The sequence below is a fragment of the Ciconia boyciana genome, chromosome 2 (genome assembly GCF_034638445.1).
Source record: "Ciconia boyciana chromosome 2, ASM3463844v1, whole genome shotgun sequence".
In the NCBI taxonomy this organism is placed as follows: Eukaryota; Metazoa; Chordata; class Aves; order Ciconiiformes; family Ciconiidae; genus Ciconia; species Ciconia boyciana.
The window spans coordinates 121,469,042-121,483,045 of record NC_132935.1 but is presented as its reverse complement, the minus strand read 5'-3'; the positions used below and the strand labels follow the sequence as shown (position 1 = coordinate 121,483,045).

General features: G+C 40.3%; 1 protein-coding gene across 1 annotated transcript in view; it reads left to right on the top strand.

Annotated features, from left to right (window-relative positions):
- The window catches only part of LOC140647252 (collagen alpha-4(VI) chain-like), an 83,432-nt gene extending 76,161 nt beyond the window's left edge, over nt 1-7,271 (top strand). Inside the window, 5 exon segments of the mRNA XM_072851612.1 lie at nt 1,857-1,947; nt 3,024-3,695; nt 4,588-4,681; nt 4,899-5,170; nt 7,099-7,271. Coding sequence (XP_072707713.1) covers nt 1,857-1,947; nt 3,024-3,695; nt 4,588-4,681; nt 4,899-5,170; nt 7,099-7,271 — 1,302 coding nt within the window.
- Nucleotides 7,272-14,004: the final 6,733 nt, after the last annotated feature.

Here is a 14,004-nt window from a genome sequence, read left to right as displayed (position 1 = left end):
TCAATTCACATATTTGTCTGGCTGAATGTTAATTTAGCAGAATGAAAAAATTCTCCTGGTATATGAGAAGGAAGCTTATAGTTTGTTCACTGGGTTTCTCCACAGGATAAACAGGGCAAGCATCAGTATTTTGTTTACTTAGTATAAGCAGATTACGAATCCGAATGCATATGATGACATCTGGTATTTACAAAGGTGCCAACTTTCCATAAATCAGTTTTCAGAGTAGAAAAGTTTTTAAAAGCCGCTTAGCAGGGGGAAAGGCAAAAAATTCACCGCCCAGCTCTCCTTTATGGTTACAGTGATGGGAAGGCAATCAACCTCACCACCACCCCCCAAGAAAATACAACCTCCCTTTTTCTTTCAGATGGACTTCTGCCCTTGCAGTTGAGAGGTGGTTTAATCTTCATGATGCTACCAGCCTGTAGCCACAGATACTTACTGGCTTTGGTTAGTTTGCTTTATGAGCCTCAGTTTGGAGATCACTTAAACAGTCATTGCCAATTCTAACTCCTTTGAAGAGGCCTATCTATAACATCCTTTACAGACATTAATCAGAAGTTAATTGTGTTGTGAATGTGTTGTGTATAACACACACAAAGCTTAAGTTTAATGCAAAGAAGTAATTATTTATTTCCTCACCATTTTAGCTTATCCATATATATGGTTCATTTCCTGCAATATTATGATATTTTACAGCCATTTTTATTTATCTTAGTCCACAAGGAAATGTTTTTTCCCTTGAATCACATTTGGATGAGGCTGGGTGGTCAGTGAAATTGTAGGATGTTGTTGGAGCTTCTTCAGGGTTCCTCAAGCGTTTCTGTGGTCAAACCTTCTACTGGGGAAGATTGTCTTTCTTCAGCTGATCATAGGCAACACCTAGGTTGTTCTAATGCTAGAATTTTCTCTCCCAAGAAAATATCTTCACTGTGGAGGATTTCTCTTTGTCCCAGGAAGAGCTGAGATATGAGATCCTGCCCTTTTCTCTGTAGCACCCTACTAAGAAGAGCAAAAAAGTGATAGCCCTTCACTGGGGGGAAAAAAAAAAAAAAAAAGAAAAGAAAAAAGAAAAGTCTTAATATCTTTTACCTGTGCTGAGATTTCCATTCATACCTATAAAGCTGTCTCCCTGCTTTTTTAAAAGAAAGTATTTTTCAGGCCAGAACATAGTGCTCTGCATTGTTAAGGGGAGAATATGGTGACCTTTACAGAAAAGCTCTTGATATATGAATTTAAACCATGAGGGTTTTCTTTCATTTGCATTCAATTGCAATCCCACAATGACTCGTTTTTCCCCTCATTTGTATTATAGTAGCACAAAGCTACCCCAGTCAAGACCTGGGTAGCCATATGCATACAAACAGAGAATAAAAGTTGAGTACTTACCTAATCTAGGATCTAGGAAGAGCAGAAAGACGATGTATAAAATGAATGTGAATAGAGGACCTAAGTTTAACACCATGCAGGAATATCTGAGCTAGCTTTGAATAATCTATCATGAGCGTCTTAATGCAATACTCTTAGCTAATAAGCTGTGCTAACACCAATTAATTGTCATTAGCAGGTACACTAACCTGGCAATCTCTGTATGGCACAGCATGGAATTAAACCTTTAGGCACAAAACAATTTTCTTGTAATGCTCCAGAGCAATCAGAATGCTCCAGAATGGCAACTGAAAAAGTCTTCTGTGTACCTGTTCAATATTACAATAGCAGTGAAACCACCAAGTTAGGGATAGTGTCTATTTTAACAGAGAAATAGTAATGACATTGAGTATTAAGAACAAAGAGAAAACATCTGTATTTCACGTATATCTTTTTAATGTTACTTTTGTGTCTGCTTTAAAACATAGATTGATGATACTAGAAGATTTAAGTTATTTGTCTGGGAAAGACAACAGGATGAAAGTTTGGAGAGCATCACATATTGTACACTTTGCTTTGGTAAGACATTCTACACATTCCAGCTGTTGTGTTGGTCTTTTTACCCTTTCAATAACAAATCCTGTAGTTTTTATTTTGCAACGTGGTGTTGGAGAATTTTTATGGTACCCCTTAAATACGTTTGTACTTAAATATATATAAAAAAATATTTTAATGAACAATGCATTGGGCAGAGTCCTACTGCCATAAGTGGTTCTACAAGGAGTCTGCAAAGATGTGTTAAGAGCTGATTCCTTATGTACATTTGCACCAGCACCAATCCTGTGAGTGGCTGCATGGGGCGCCTCAGCCCAGCTCTGCTGCTCCAGGATGGCTACAAGACAAGGCTGTGGCTGTTTCTTATCATCACCAAGGGAAACTTCACTCCCTTACAGGGAGTCATTGGTCTCTGGCATTCCTGCTTCCAGACAGCTTAACCCCTTCTGCAACTGGGCCTTCTTGCCCTCCATGCCAGATCATTCCTTGGTTACAGATTGCCACTGCTGAGAAGTTACAATTTGAATTTCCCCTTCAGTGGATGGTAAGAATTAGAATCTCAAAACCACAAAAACTATTTAATTAGTTGCTGTCTCAGCCATGTGAAATGAATTACTGTGTTCGGCATTTCCTTTTTAACAGAAATGCCTTTAAAATAGCATTATGATTCTGGGAAACCAGGCTCATTTACTGTAAATTTTACATTGAGGGCAAAGCTACTAAATGATAATATTCCAGAGTGCTGAACAATAGTCTGAGATGAAAAATAGAGTTTGTTCCAGTGTCCTTTACAATGTTTAGATTTTGACAGAAGAAAATTTCTCAAGGGAACTCTTATCTGTTAAGTTTTACCTTATGAACATTTTTTGCTCTCATGCCTAAATAATTTCCCATGGTAGCTCAAAACTTTGTTCAGCAAGACTCATCTGTTGTTCCTTACTAGAACAACAAGATTTTAAGTTGCAAAATTGATTATTTTTTTTTAATCAAAATTTAAGAAAAATGAAATAGATGAATCGGACTGTGTGAATTTTTTGTCTAAACTATTGCTTTTGTTGTATTGCTGAATAGTTTGCTGCCTGTTGGCTCTTCCTCTCTAGATAAATGCAAACCAAGTACCAACTGCGAGGTGCCCTTTTCTCCCCCTGTTCTGATGGATATGGATATCACTTACATCATGGACAGCTCTCGCAGCATCAGCAGTGAAGAGTTTCAGAGAGCCAAAGACTTTGTGAGCAACATGCTAGATCAGTTTGTCATTTCCTCACAGCCAAATGAATCATATGGAGGCATCAGAGTGGCGCTGGTGCAGCATGCTCCCAGGCGCTTCCTGCCTGACAGAAACCAGACCCCTGTGGCCTTGGAGTTTGATCTAGTCACACACAGCAATAAAGATTCGATGAAGAAACACATCCAAGAGTCTGTTCACCAACTGGAAGGGCCATCAGCCATTGCTTCTGCTCTACAGTGGACGGTTGAAAATGTATTCTTTAAAGCCCCCAGGCAAAGAAAACACAGGGTCATATTTGCAATAGTTGGAAGCAAAACAAGCACGTGGGACAGAGAGAAGCTGAGAGAGATTTCACTCGGAGCCAAGTGCCAAGGATTCACCTTGTTCACTCTTGCACTTGGCAGTGATGTGAGTGACGATCAGCTGAGGGAGCTGCCGAGCTCCCCCACAGACCAGCACTTACTGACGTTGGGCAGGGTTTCAACGCCTGAGATGGTATATGCTCAGAGGTTTAGCCGGGCATTTCTAAACCTTCTACAGCGTAAGTAGCATGCAATGGCATTTTCTTGAGTTATGGAAAGAAAGAGAAATGCTGTGTAGAAAAAGGTAGTCAGTGTATATGCGCTATCATTCAGTTTCTAGTCATAATTTAGCTAGCCAATCTCTCGCCTTTAGTTTGCTGCAGATGCTGGATACTAATGAAAGTGCCAGTAATGACAGAACAGCATTATATTCTAATGGTGCCTTAGGCCAAAGTGTTAAGTAGGTTTTTTCCCTTAAGTTTGTATTTAATGTGTGGCTGCTTTGACTACACTTTCACTAAAGAAAGAACATTCTTCAGCTAAGAGAATACAGTTATATTCCTGATTTAGGCCTACATTTCTCCTCTGACCACTGGCAGGTCCAGATTTACTGAGATGTTTATGCCTATTTAGGCTTTGGGGCAGATAGATACAAGTTTAAACATCTAGCAGATTTGGCATTAGCATCTCTTTACTGCAGTTATTCCTCCTCTATGGAACAGAGAAAGAACTTCTTCACTTTTCAAGGCACATTCATGCAGATTAGCAGATCTTAGGTGCTTTGAAATACAAACAAGAGAATATCAAGAAGGAAATTGTCACTGGTTTAAAATCCTCATCAGAAGCATGTACTTAGAGATGTCAAAGTTTCTACAGAAGGATAAATAGTGTATTACAGAGCAAAACAAAAGTATAAAAGGTTGGTTCAGGAGTCATTCTTATCTAGCTGATCTCTAAAATAATTTTCATTTTCCTGGACATAGTGCCAGTCACTCTAGACACAGTGTGTTACTTATTGAAAGATGCAAACTCGAGTTCACAACAAAAAAAATCATGTCGTTCTTTTTATTAAATATACTGGGGTTTGGAGGACTTTAAAACTCACCCGTGGTATCTGTGCTTTCCCCACAGAAGAAATGAACAGTTATCCTTCACCTGAGCTTCAAGAAGAATGTGAAAACTTAGATCAGGGAGAGACACAACAGCAAGTGTCTATGATTGAAAGGTTTGGAATTGCCTATTAAACTTTTTGAGTGTGTATCTCTGAACATAAGATTTCTCCCTTTGCATTAGTAGTTATATTCAAAGTAGGTTTAAAAGGAACAGGATCAGGATCAACTTTTTTTTTTTCATTATATTCAGAAGGAATGAACCAGCTGCATTTTTCAAGGCCATACTGGTTCTTAAATACTTAATTTATTTTTTTTTCCTCTCCTTGGAAGGATGCCTTTTTCTGGAACTGATGAAACTGGTTACGGTCATGGTTTAGAAGACATTGAAAGAACTGAAAGTACAGTCCTGGAGAATATTAGAGAGACCACCACAGAACCTGTATACACAATGCCAGAAATGAAATATGATTATAAGGAGAATGAGTATTTTACAGAGGAAGATGCTGAAGGAGAAAAGCTACAAGAGTATGGAGAAGCTCAGGAGGAGAACAAGGAAAACTTAGAGGCAACAGTAGAAACTAGAGCTGCCTATAGTGATTATGGTATGATTTTAGAATATGAAAATCTTTTTTAATTCAGTAAAAAGACTCTAAATTGTGAAGGGCTCAGTTGAATATTTACGCAGTATGAAGCATTTCCATTAATTACATTTTGTAAAGCGTTTTGTCACCATATGTTTGTATTTAGTCCAAATCTATACAGTAGAGTTTGTGATTAAAGGCTGAACTGCAGGTGTTATTATGACTTTAGCTTTGATTTGTAACTTTTTGTAATAATATAATGTAAAGTTCTAATCCCCTTTACTAAAACATTTTAAATCCCCAAGTTGCACTATAATTACTGAGTTACTCCTGCTGCTAACTTAGCTCAACATGGAGGAACTAAATATGTCTCTGCTACAGTCTGTTCCTGTAGGAAGAACAGGATCCCTCAGCAGAGGTATCCTATCAAAATATATATTCTTCATGGTTTTTACTTTGCTTCCTAATTATGCATTTTTCTTTGCAGATTTGCCATTTGATACAATAGGTCAACAGGTATGGGAAGCTGATTGTGAGATAACTTGTCACCAACGTTCTTTTAACACTATTGAGTGTTTTTATTGTTTAGACTACAGTTGGAGAGAATTTCTGTGACAAAAATGCAACGGTGTCTGCATAGCTTTGGGTGTGGTAGCTCATTGCTCCAGCTGCCATCCCTTCGTTTTTCATCCCTCTCTACTCAAAAATGATTCTGGGAATGTCTGGTAGCCCCATCCCTGATGAGAGAGGAGCGATGCTAGTGCAAAACTGTTTTAATATTGGATCTTTAATTAAGAGCTAATGTACCTCTGGGAATGCCATACATCCACAGTGCATGACAGACTTGCTGAGCACAGATGGAATTGGTCCCATCGCCTAACTGCATGTGTACAATCTTGAATCAGTGCTCCCATTAACCAGTGCATGAACTCTGTGGTCACACAGAAAATTCAGTAGCATGAAGATATATTACTGTTTATACTTTTCAAATAAAATATTTCCTGTGAGGAAGTAGTCAGGGTCATTGCACTGATATTGTGAGCAGAGACCTAAGCCGCTTATGGGAGACGTATAAACTGCTGTTCCCAGTCCCAAGTTGAAATTAGTGACCCAACAGTTTACTTCTAAAAACATGTAGCACGGTTCCAGAACTTGCCTTTTGAGACATGTACTTTGTACTGATCTATTGCTTGAGATTATTGTTTTTCAGTTGATTAGGAGGAGAAGGTTATGTCATTTTAAATCTTTAGGTTGAGTAGTTTTATCGGTATTTTGCTTTACTTCTCAGTGCTTCCCCTTCAATGTTGTACAGATACCAAAGTCTAGAGCTGCTCTTCTGAATTTACATTCAGTAACTCTGAATTTACATTGGTGAAAGCTGATTAGATCTGTACTTACTGAATACCAGATTGCTACAAAGTATGCTAGTCTCACCTACTTTTGGGCTAATTTACACAATTTAAATCTATATTGCTCTGGGATTTGTCTAAGATACTATCATGGATAATTTAACCATCTATGTATGTTCATTCATGAAATTTTACTGATGGATACCAGTATAACAAGTTGGAATAAAGAAGGGGGACATTCTGAAAAGCTTTATTTACCTAGTGCCTATAGACCAGGTATAATCTTTTTACAATAATTTTAGTAAAAAGTCTATGTTAGAAAACTAAAGACCTTTCAGGATTCCTTCTGTTTCTGCCACTGAAAATCTAGTTGTTTCAGACGTTCTTTCTGGTTAAATCAATCATAAGAAGAGGGGCTTCAGGCCACACTGGCACTGTGGGTTTGTGGATGAATACTTAGTGAATCTTTGTAAGACCTTGAACACTGGCTACATCTTCCATCTGCCAGTTTGCACTGAACATTCCTTTTCCCTGAAATTACAGTGCTGAGAAGGGTGACTCTTTCTTTCATTAAATCTGTCTCTTATTTACCTTTTCCAGATGCACGTGACCTTGTTCAAGATAGTGGAGAATGTTAGAATTACGTTTTGAAGTGGTACTACAACAAATAGCAGAAAATGTGTGGTCAGTTCTGGTATGGGGGCTATGGAGGCAATAAAAATAGATGTGAAACGCAAGAAGAATGCGGATTCTTGTGTATAGAGTCTTCCTAGTGTGGAGACACTTAAATTACTTTAATTCTTTAGTTACACTATCAGGGTGATGGGGAAAAGGGAAAAGAGAAAGCTTTACATAGCCACTTGGCTCCTACGTTTCAGTTGAAATAAATACTTGATTGTGAAGTTATTATGTAGAAACTTAATAGTGAAAATAAAATTAAAGCTATTTCTCAGTTGATCTGATAGTCTGATACTGAGAAACTTCTTTTAGCCAACAGTGTATTGTTAAAAAGGGATAAAAGTATTGAAACTTGACTTCGTTCCATAAACACCAAAATGTGCACTTTTAAAGTGTACTGAATAAAATAAAACAATACCTCTGAGATTTTAATGAAATAACATTGGATGTGAGACACTAATGTCACAATCTTTTGATGCATTTGCTTGCATTTGTCCTGCTTATGGAAAATACCAAAAAGCATTTAGCTCTCAAAAGACATAGACTTACTAGAACTTACTTCATTTTGATTTAGAGTATTTTCTACCATAGAGTCATTCTTGGCTTTTAAATTTTTTTCTGAATAATCCAACATGTGAATAAAATAAATAATTCTCAAATATTCACTTCTGCTGTTAGTTCTTGAAACAGATGTAAGCATATTCTTGTAGTGTGGCTTCTCATACGTAAATAAGCATTGGTCCCTTTCCCTTGTTACCAAAGGTTAGACAAGTGTATTCATTTTGGAACATTAGATTTTCGTGGCTGCTCCTGAGGACAAAAATCCTGAGGACAAAAGAATCCTGAGGCAAAAATCCTGAGGACATCTTCTGATTAAAGTTAATAAATGCAATGCCCTGCAGAAGGGTGAGGCTTAGCTGAGCTTTCACACTCTCCTGAGTTACCCAAACTCTGCTGTTGCCTGTTTTATGTCTGTAGAAGTCATGGTGCATTTAACTTTGTCACCTTGGGTCACTGTTTGTAGAGGTGGCTGTACTCACCTGGAATTTTGTTCTTCTCTGTATTTGTCTACAACAAGATAGATATCTTGTTAGATTTGCATGGACTACTGGCCAAGAGTTCCTCAACAAACTTTTAAGGTTTGAACTTGGATTTCCAGAGCCTGGTGCTTTTGGCTGTCACCCAGAGGTCACTCAGAGGGAGCCTATTGTGAACAGTGACTTTGAACAGAGTGGACTCTTGTGAGGCTCTGTCAGCCTCCGGGCTATAATAATGCTGCACAACTCAATGCTAAAGGTGACAGTGCCACCCTTACGTCAGCTGAGGAAGGGTCAAAATGTCTCATGGGTTGCTGCTACTGACCCAAACTCTGAGTGGGGACGGGTGAGTTGATGAAGCCATTGGTCTTTCACCTTTGGGTTTTCTTTCAAGTGACAGAATGGGACTGCCATGGAGTGGGAGATACTCTCTGCTTCTGTTCTTTTTCTACATTTGTGACTGGGAAATGGTACTTAAGGAGGGCACCTGAGCACTCTGTTTGGGGGCTAGAGCTGGTCTATTTATTTTGTGAAGCAGTAAATTGAACCTGGGTTTGCTTTTTATTACAATATGTACAGTGCTTTTAATTCTGAAGTATTTAATATCTAGATTTCAAAAATGCTGTTCTCTGTCTAATAGCTGTTTCCCCACAGATGCTGCCAGTTGGCAGTAGTGTCTCTCCTCTTTCAAAATCAATGGCTCCCTCCCCTTAAGTCGGATGTACATGAGAAATGAGTTTGCCTTTTTTGGAGAACTAGATTGTTTTTTACACGAGACTCACAGAAATCTTGTCTCTAAGACAGGACAGCTTGGCAGTTTGATCTCCTATTTTCTTTAGAACTTTAATGTTCTCATTTTGTTCAGATAAGTAAATAATTCTTTTGCTTGGAAGGGAGAAGTTAAAAATCAAACATCTCTGTTCTTGTAGCAGAAGCAATTTTTGATATCTCGGGTTCTCTTTGGCCCAGGAGAAATGGAGTTCCCTGATGGATCTCAGCTGCCTGCAATCCATCTCTTCCTTTCAGTTGGCTCTTGTTATCTGGGGCTAGTCTTGCTGCTGGCTCAAAATTCTTGTTTTTCAGTGAGGGACGAGTCCCACTGTATGGGATCCTCTCTCCTTGATAAGGAGAAATTTATATGTCTGTGTGGACTGACCAGCTCATGCTTTCTACACACACATCTTCCATCTCATTATGTCAGGCTGGTTGATGATCTTCTTTCTGGAGCAATGCAGGATAAGACCAACCAGCTGCCCCCCCTTGAAGAATGACTCTCAAAACCTCCTAATCTGTTTTTCCTTCTTTCATCCCTGGCATAAATCCTCTGGGCTCTTTTCCAAAGGGGGGAATATGCTAGCTACCACAGGATGCTTAGGGGTCTATTGTCTAACCCCTCTCTCATCCTTCTGGTTGTGTCAGATGGTCCAGCAAGCAGCATTTCCAGGTTTGTTTTGTTTTCTTTTTTTTTCTTCCCTTTTCAGTCATATGGAATACTATAGGAATTCAGATCAGTTACACAAGGTAACATATGAAAAGAATTCTTTTGCAGGCAACTGACCAGACTTCTCTGACTGCTGCATTTCACTGAGTTGTGAAACATCAGCGTTCAGCAGATGGTACAATGTTTTTGTGAAATATTAAGTTCTAATGCCAGTGAAATATTCTGGTGTTGCTGCTTCTAGGCACTTAACAGGCTTTTGTGAGAAATCTAGGTGCTGAATTTCATACGTTGTCTGAGTTGATACTGTACTTTTGGTCCTGTGAGTGCTTAAACATCAGAACATTGCTGTAGGTAGTGGAGTACCGAGCACCTACTTTTTTTGAACCCGTGGCATTCTTTTGAATGGCTGTGGTGCAAACGGATGGTGGAACTGTAAAAGGATCTCTAGTATATGGTGTAACATGTAGTGATCTCCTTGGGTCAGGGCATGCCCTTCCTCCCACCTTGTCCCCCAGGTGCCTTTGTGCAGCCATGCTTACATAGCCTGTGCTACCATATGTCTTCTCCTGCAGCTGGCTCCAGTTTGAAAGCAGTTTAAACACCGTAGCTCAAGGCCTTTGTGCCAATGCTAATAAATCCTGCTTTTTAAAGACAAATTAAAAATTAATATAGGAATATCTGTCCATTAACAGAGTAGAAACTGGGGTATGACTATTTGTACTGGGATATGACTGTCTGCCATGAAGTAACATTCTCTCCTCTAATGAAAGCAGTCTTCTGAAGATGTAGCCGCTGCTCAGTTGAGTGAATGAAGAGCAACCTCTCCCTGCTCAATCCGAAATTCCTCCCAAACTGTAAAAGAAACACGAACCTCTCAGAAGTAACAAGGAAGTGGCTTCTTTATGGATGTTGTCAGAGGCTGTATTTAGAGAGACAAGCCACACGCTTATAAATCTGTTTAGGGAGCAATTTAGTTTTGCCACAGTAAACCTGTGTGCAATGTTTATGCTGGTGAGGGCCTTAGTTAAGATTATCTGTAGTTTAAAAAGTGCAAGAAGGTAGATCTACTAAACCTAATGCTACTACTGTCATATTGCAACCCAAATGCACATATTCTATCTAAGTTTTGTAATCCAGAGTAGCTGAATTCTGAGGCCCAATCCTCTGAAAAGGAAGGTGATCAACAGAGAACAGATGTCCCTGGGACCAAAATACTGCCTCTGAGTTCTGCTGAATGAAAGTGAGTAAATTTAATGCCCTTGCTTGTTTGGCTATTTTTTGTTATAAGGGTTATAATGATGTGAAAATGCTCATAATCTAGTACTAATTTGTAAAAGGTTTCAGATTGCATCTTGTATTAATTAGACCTAGTGATACCTATCTTAATTAATTTAATGGGGCCAGACTGTGTTAGAGAGAGAAAAGATCTGAAGCATGTTTGAGGGAAAACACCTAGCTTTCTGGCTTTGTGTTATTTTCTAGCTCCTATTGCAGAATTTGGCTGCATATCTGACAGGTGAATTGACCAGCTTTTCTAATGAGAAAGGAGCCCAGCTCATCTAAAACATGTAAGGGGTAAATTTTACCTTTTGTAACAAGGCTGGTACCTGTCCTGGCCATAATTTGAACCCAGTGTGAATGGAATGCAATTCTTTCTTTTGTTCTTCCTCCAGACATGAGGTGAATGCCATCGCGTCTTGGCAAGGTGCAATGCATATGCAGAATTTGAATGGGATTGGCAGTTATCAATGCATAAGAAGTCGGTGTTGCTCTTTTCACTGACCCATAGAGCCTTGGCGCTTGCAGGGTTGCTGGTAGTGGCCTGGTGCTGTTTCCCAGCATGGGACAGACCTTCAAGAATCCCAGCCCCTGGAGACCAGTGGGATAACCTGGAGCAAGAAGGAACTACCTTTGGTGGAACAGGATCAGGTTGGGGAATGCTTAAGCAAACTGGACATACATAAGTCCATGGGCCCTGATAGGATGCACTCATGAGGCAGCTGAAAGATTTAATTGTGAGGCCAGTCTTGATAATCTTTGATCAATCATGGCGATTGGGAGAAGTGCCCAAAGACTGGAGGAAAGTAGATGTCAATCCTGTCTTCAAGAAGGGCAAGAAGGAGGACCCAGGGAACTACAGATGTAGGAGCAGCTAATCCTGGAAACCATTCCAGGCACATGAAAGACAAGAAAATCATTGGGAGTAATCAGCATGGATTAACCAAAAGGGAAGTCATGCTTGACCAACTCGACAAACTTCTACAGTGACGTGACTGGCCTACTAGATGAGGAGAGAGCAGTGGATATCATCTACTTGGACTGCAGTAAGGCCTTTGACACTGTCTCCCATAAGATCCTCATAGACAAGCTTATTGATGTGTGGGCTGGATGAGCAGTCAGGTGGATTGAAAACTGGCTGAATGGCTGGGTCCAGAGGATGGTAATCAGTGGTGCAAAGTCTAGTTGGAGGCCAGTAACTAGCAGTGTACCATGGGGATCAATACTGGGTCCAGTACAGTTTAACATCTTCATTAATGATCTGGATGATGGGGCAGTTTACCCTCAGCAAGTCTGCAGATGACACAAAACTGGAAGAAGTGGCTGATATGCCAGAGGGTCATGCTGCCATCCAGAGAGACCTGGACAGGCTGGAGAAATGGGCTGACAGGAATCTCATGAAATGCAGCAAAAAGAAGTATGACTTCAAGACCTCCTTTCTCATTTTTTGTTCAACATTAGGACAACAAAGGGAAGTGCAAAGTCCTGCACCTGGGGAGTAACAACCCTCTGCACCAACATATGCTGGGGGCCACCCAGCTAGAAAGCAGCTTTGCAGAAAGAGATCTGGGGGTCCTGGTGGACACAGAGTTGAACGTGAGCCAGCAACGTGCCCTTGTTGCAAAAGCTAGTTGTATCCTGGGCTGCATTAGTTAAACTATTGCAAGCAGATGGAGGGGGGTGATCTTTCCCTTCCACTCAGCACTGGTGAGGCCATACCTGGAGTACTGTGTCCAGTTGTGGGCTCCTCAGTACAAAAGCAACATGGGCATACTGGAGAGAGACCAGCAAAGGGCCACAAGGATGATGAAGGGACTGGAGCACCTCACATATGAGCAAAGGTTGAGAGAGCTGGGACTGTTTAGCCTAGAAGAAGGCTCAGGGGTGGATCTTATCAATATATATAAATACCTGAAGGGAGGGTGCAAAGAAGACAGAGCCAAGCTCTTTTCAGAGGTGCCCAGTGACAGGACAAGAGGCAATGGGCACCAACTGAAACACAGGAGGTTCCCTCTGAACATCAGGGAACACTTTTTTACTGTGAGGGTGACTGAGTACTGGCAAAGGTTGCCCAGAGAGATTGTGGAGTCTCCCTCCCTGCAGATATTCAGGAGTCATCTGGACACGGTCCTGGGCAACTGTCTCTAGGTGGCCCTACTTGAGCAGGTGAGCTGGACCAGATGACGTCTGGAGGTCCCTTTCAGCCTCAGCCATGCCGTGATGCTGCGGTTCTGTGACCGTGTAGCTACTGCTTCCTTGGGAACTCTGCTAACTGCCAAAATATACAGCAATTTCTCTCATGTTGAGACAGGGTGAAACAATGTGCCACAAGAGCAAACCAGCTATTGCCACTAGAAATTTTTGCACAAAAAATTGCACAAAACCATTACCGGGGTTTATGCAGTTAATTGGACACCCTTTACCAGTGTGTGGCAGTCAGGAAGCCCTTTTCTCTTTACCACAAGGGCTCTCAATATTTTCCCTTCTTATGTCTTGTTTTTCTGTTCCTGTACCCCATTAGCCATTCCTGTTGCTACCTCTTTCACTGAGGGTTAAGCTAATATGTTTTACTTAATGACTAGCCCCGCATGTCCACAATGGAACAAAATAGCCTTATTTGTCATTTTGGGACATTCAGGTAAAATTCTCCCATAATGTGCAAATATATGGAATCATGGCTGAACAAGGTAGTGTCATCCAAAGGCTGCTTGGAATGAACTGCTCAGACCTCTAAAGCAAACTGAGGGCTTGGAGGAAGCTGTGTTTTCTTTCAAAATTATTAAGTTACTTTGTTGTGCTACCCAGGATGTGCAACACAACCATCCACCCTTGCTTTTTAACAGGTCCTATACATACATACAATACATGTACAAATATATGTAAGCTCCAAACATCGACTTTCCTAGCCAACCCTGGTCTTGGTTGCTCCAGAATAATTCTGCTGCCTGCAGTCAGGTTCCACAAGTGAATCCAGCTGGAAAACGTGCTTCCAGCAGCAATTGCATGTTCTGGTATCCAGCCACTGTCATAAAAGATACATAAAAGTTTCTTGTTAAATAAAAACTTGTAATT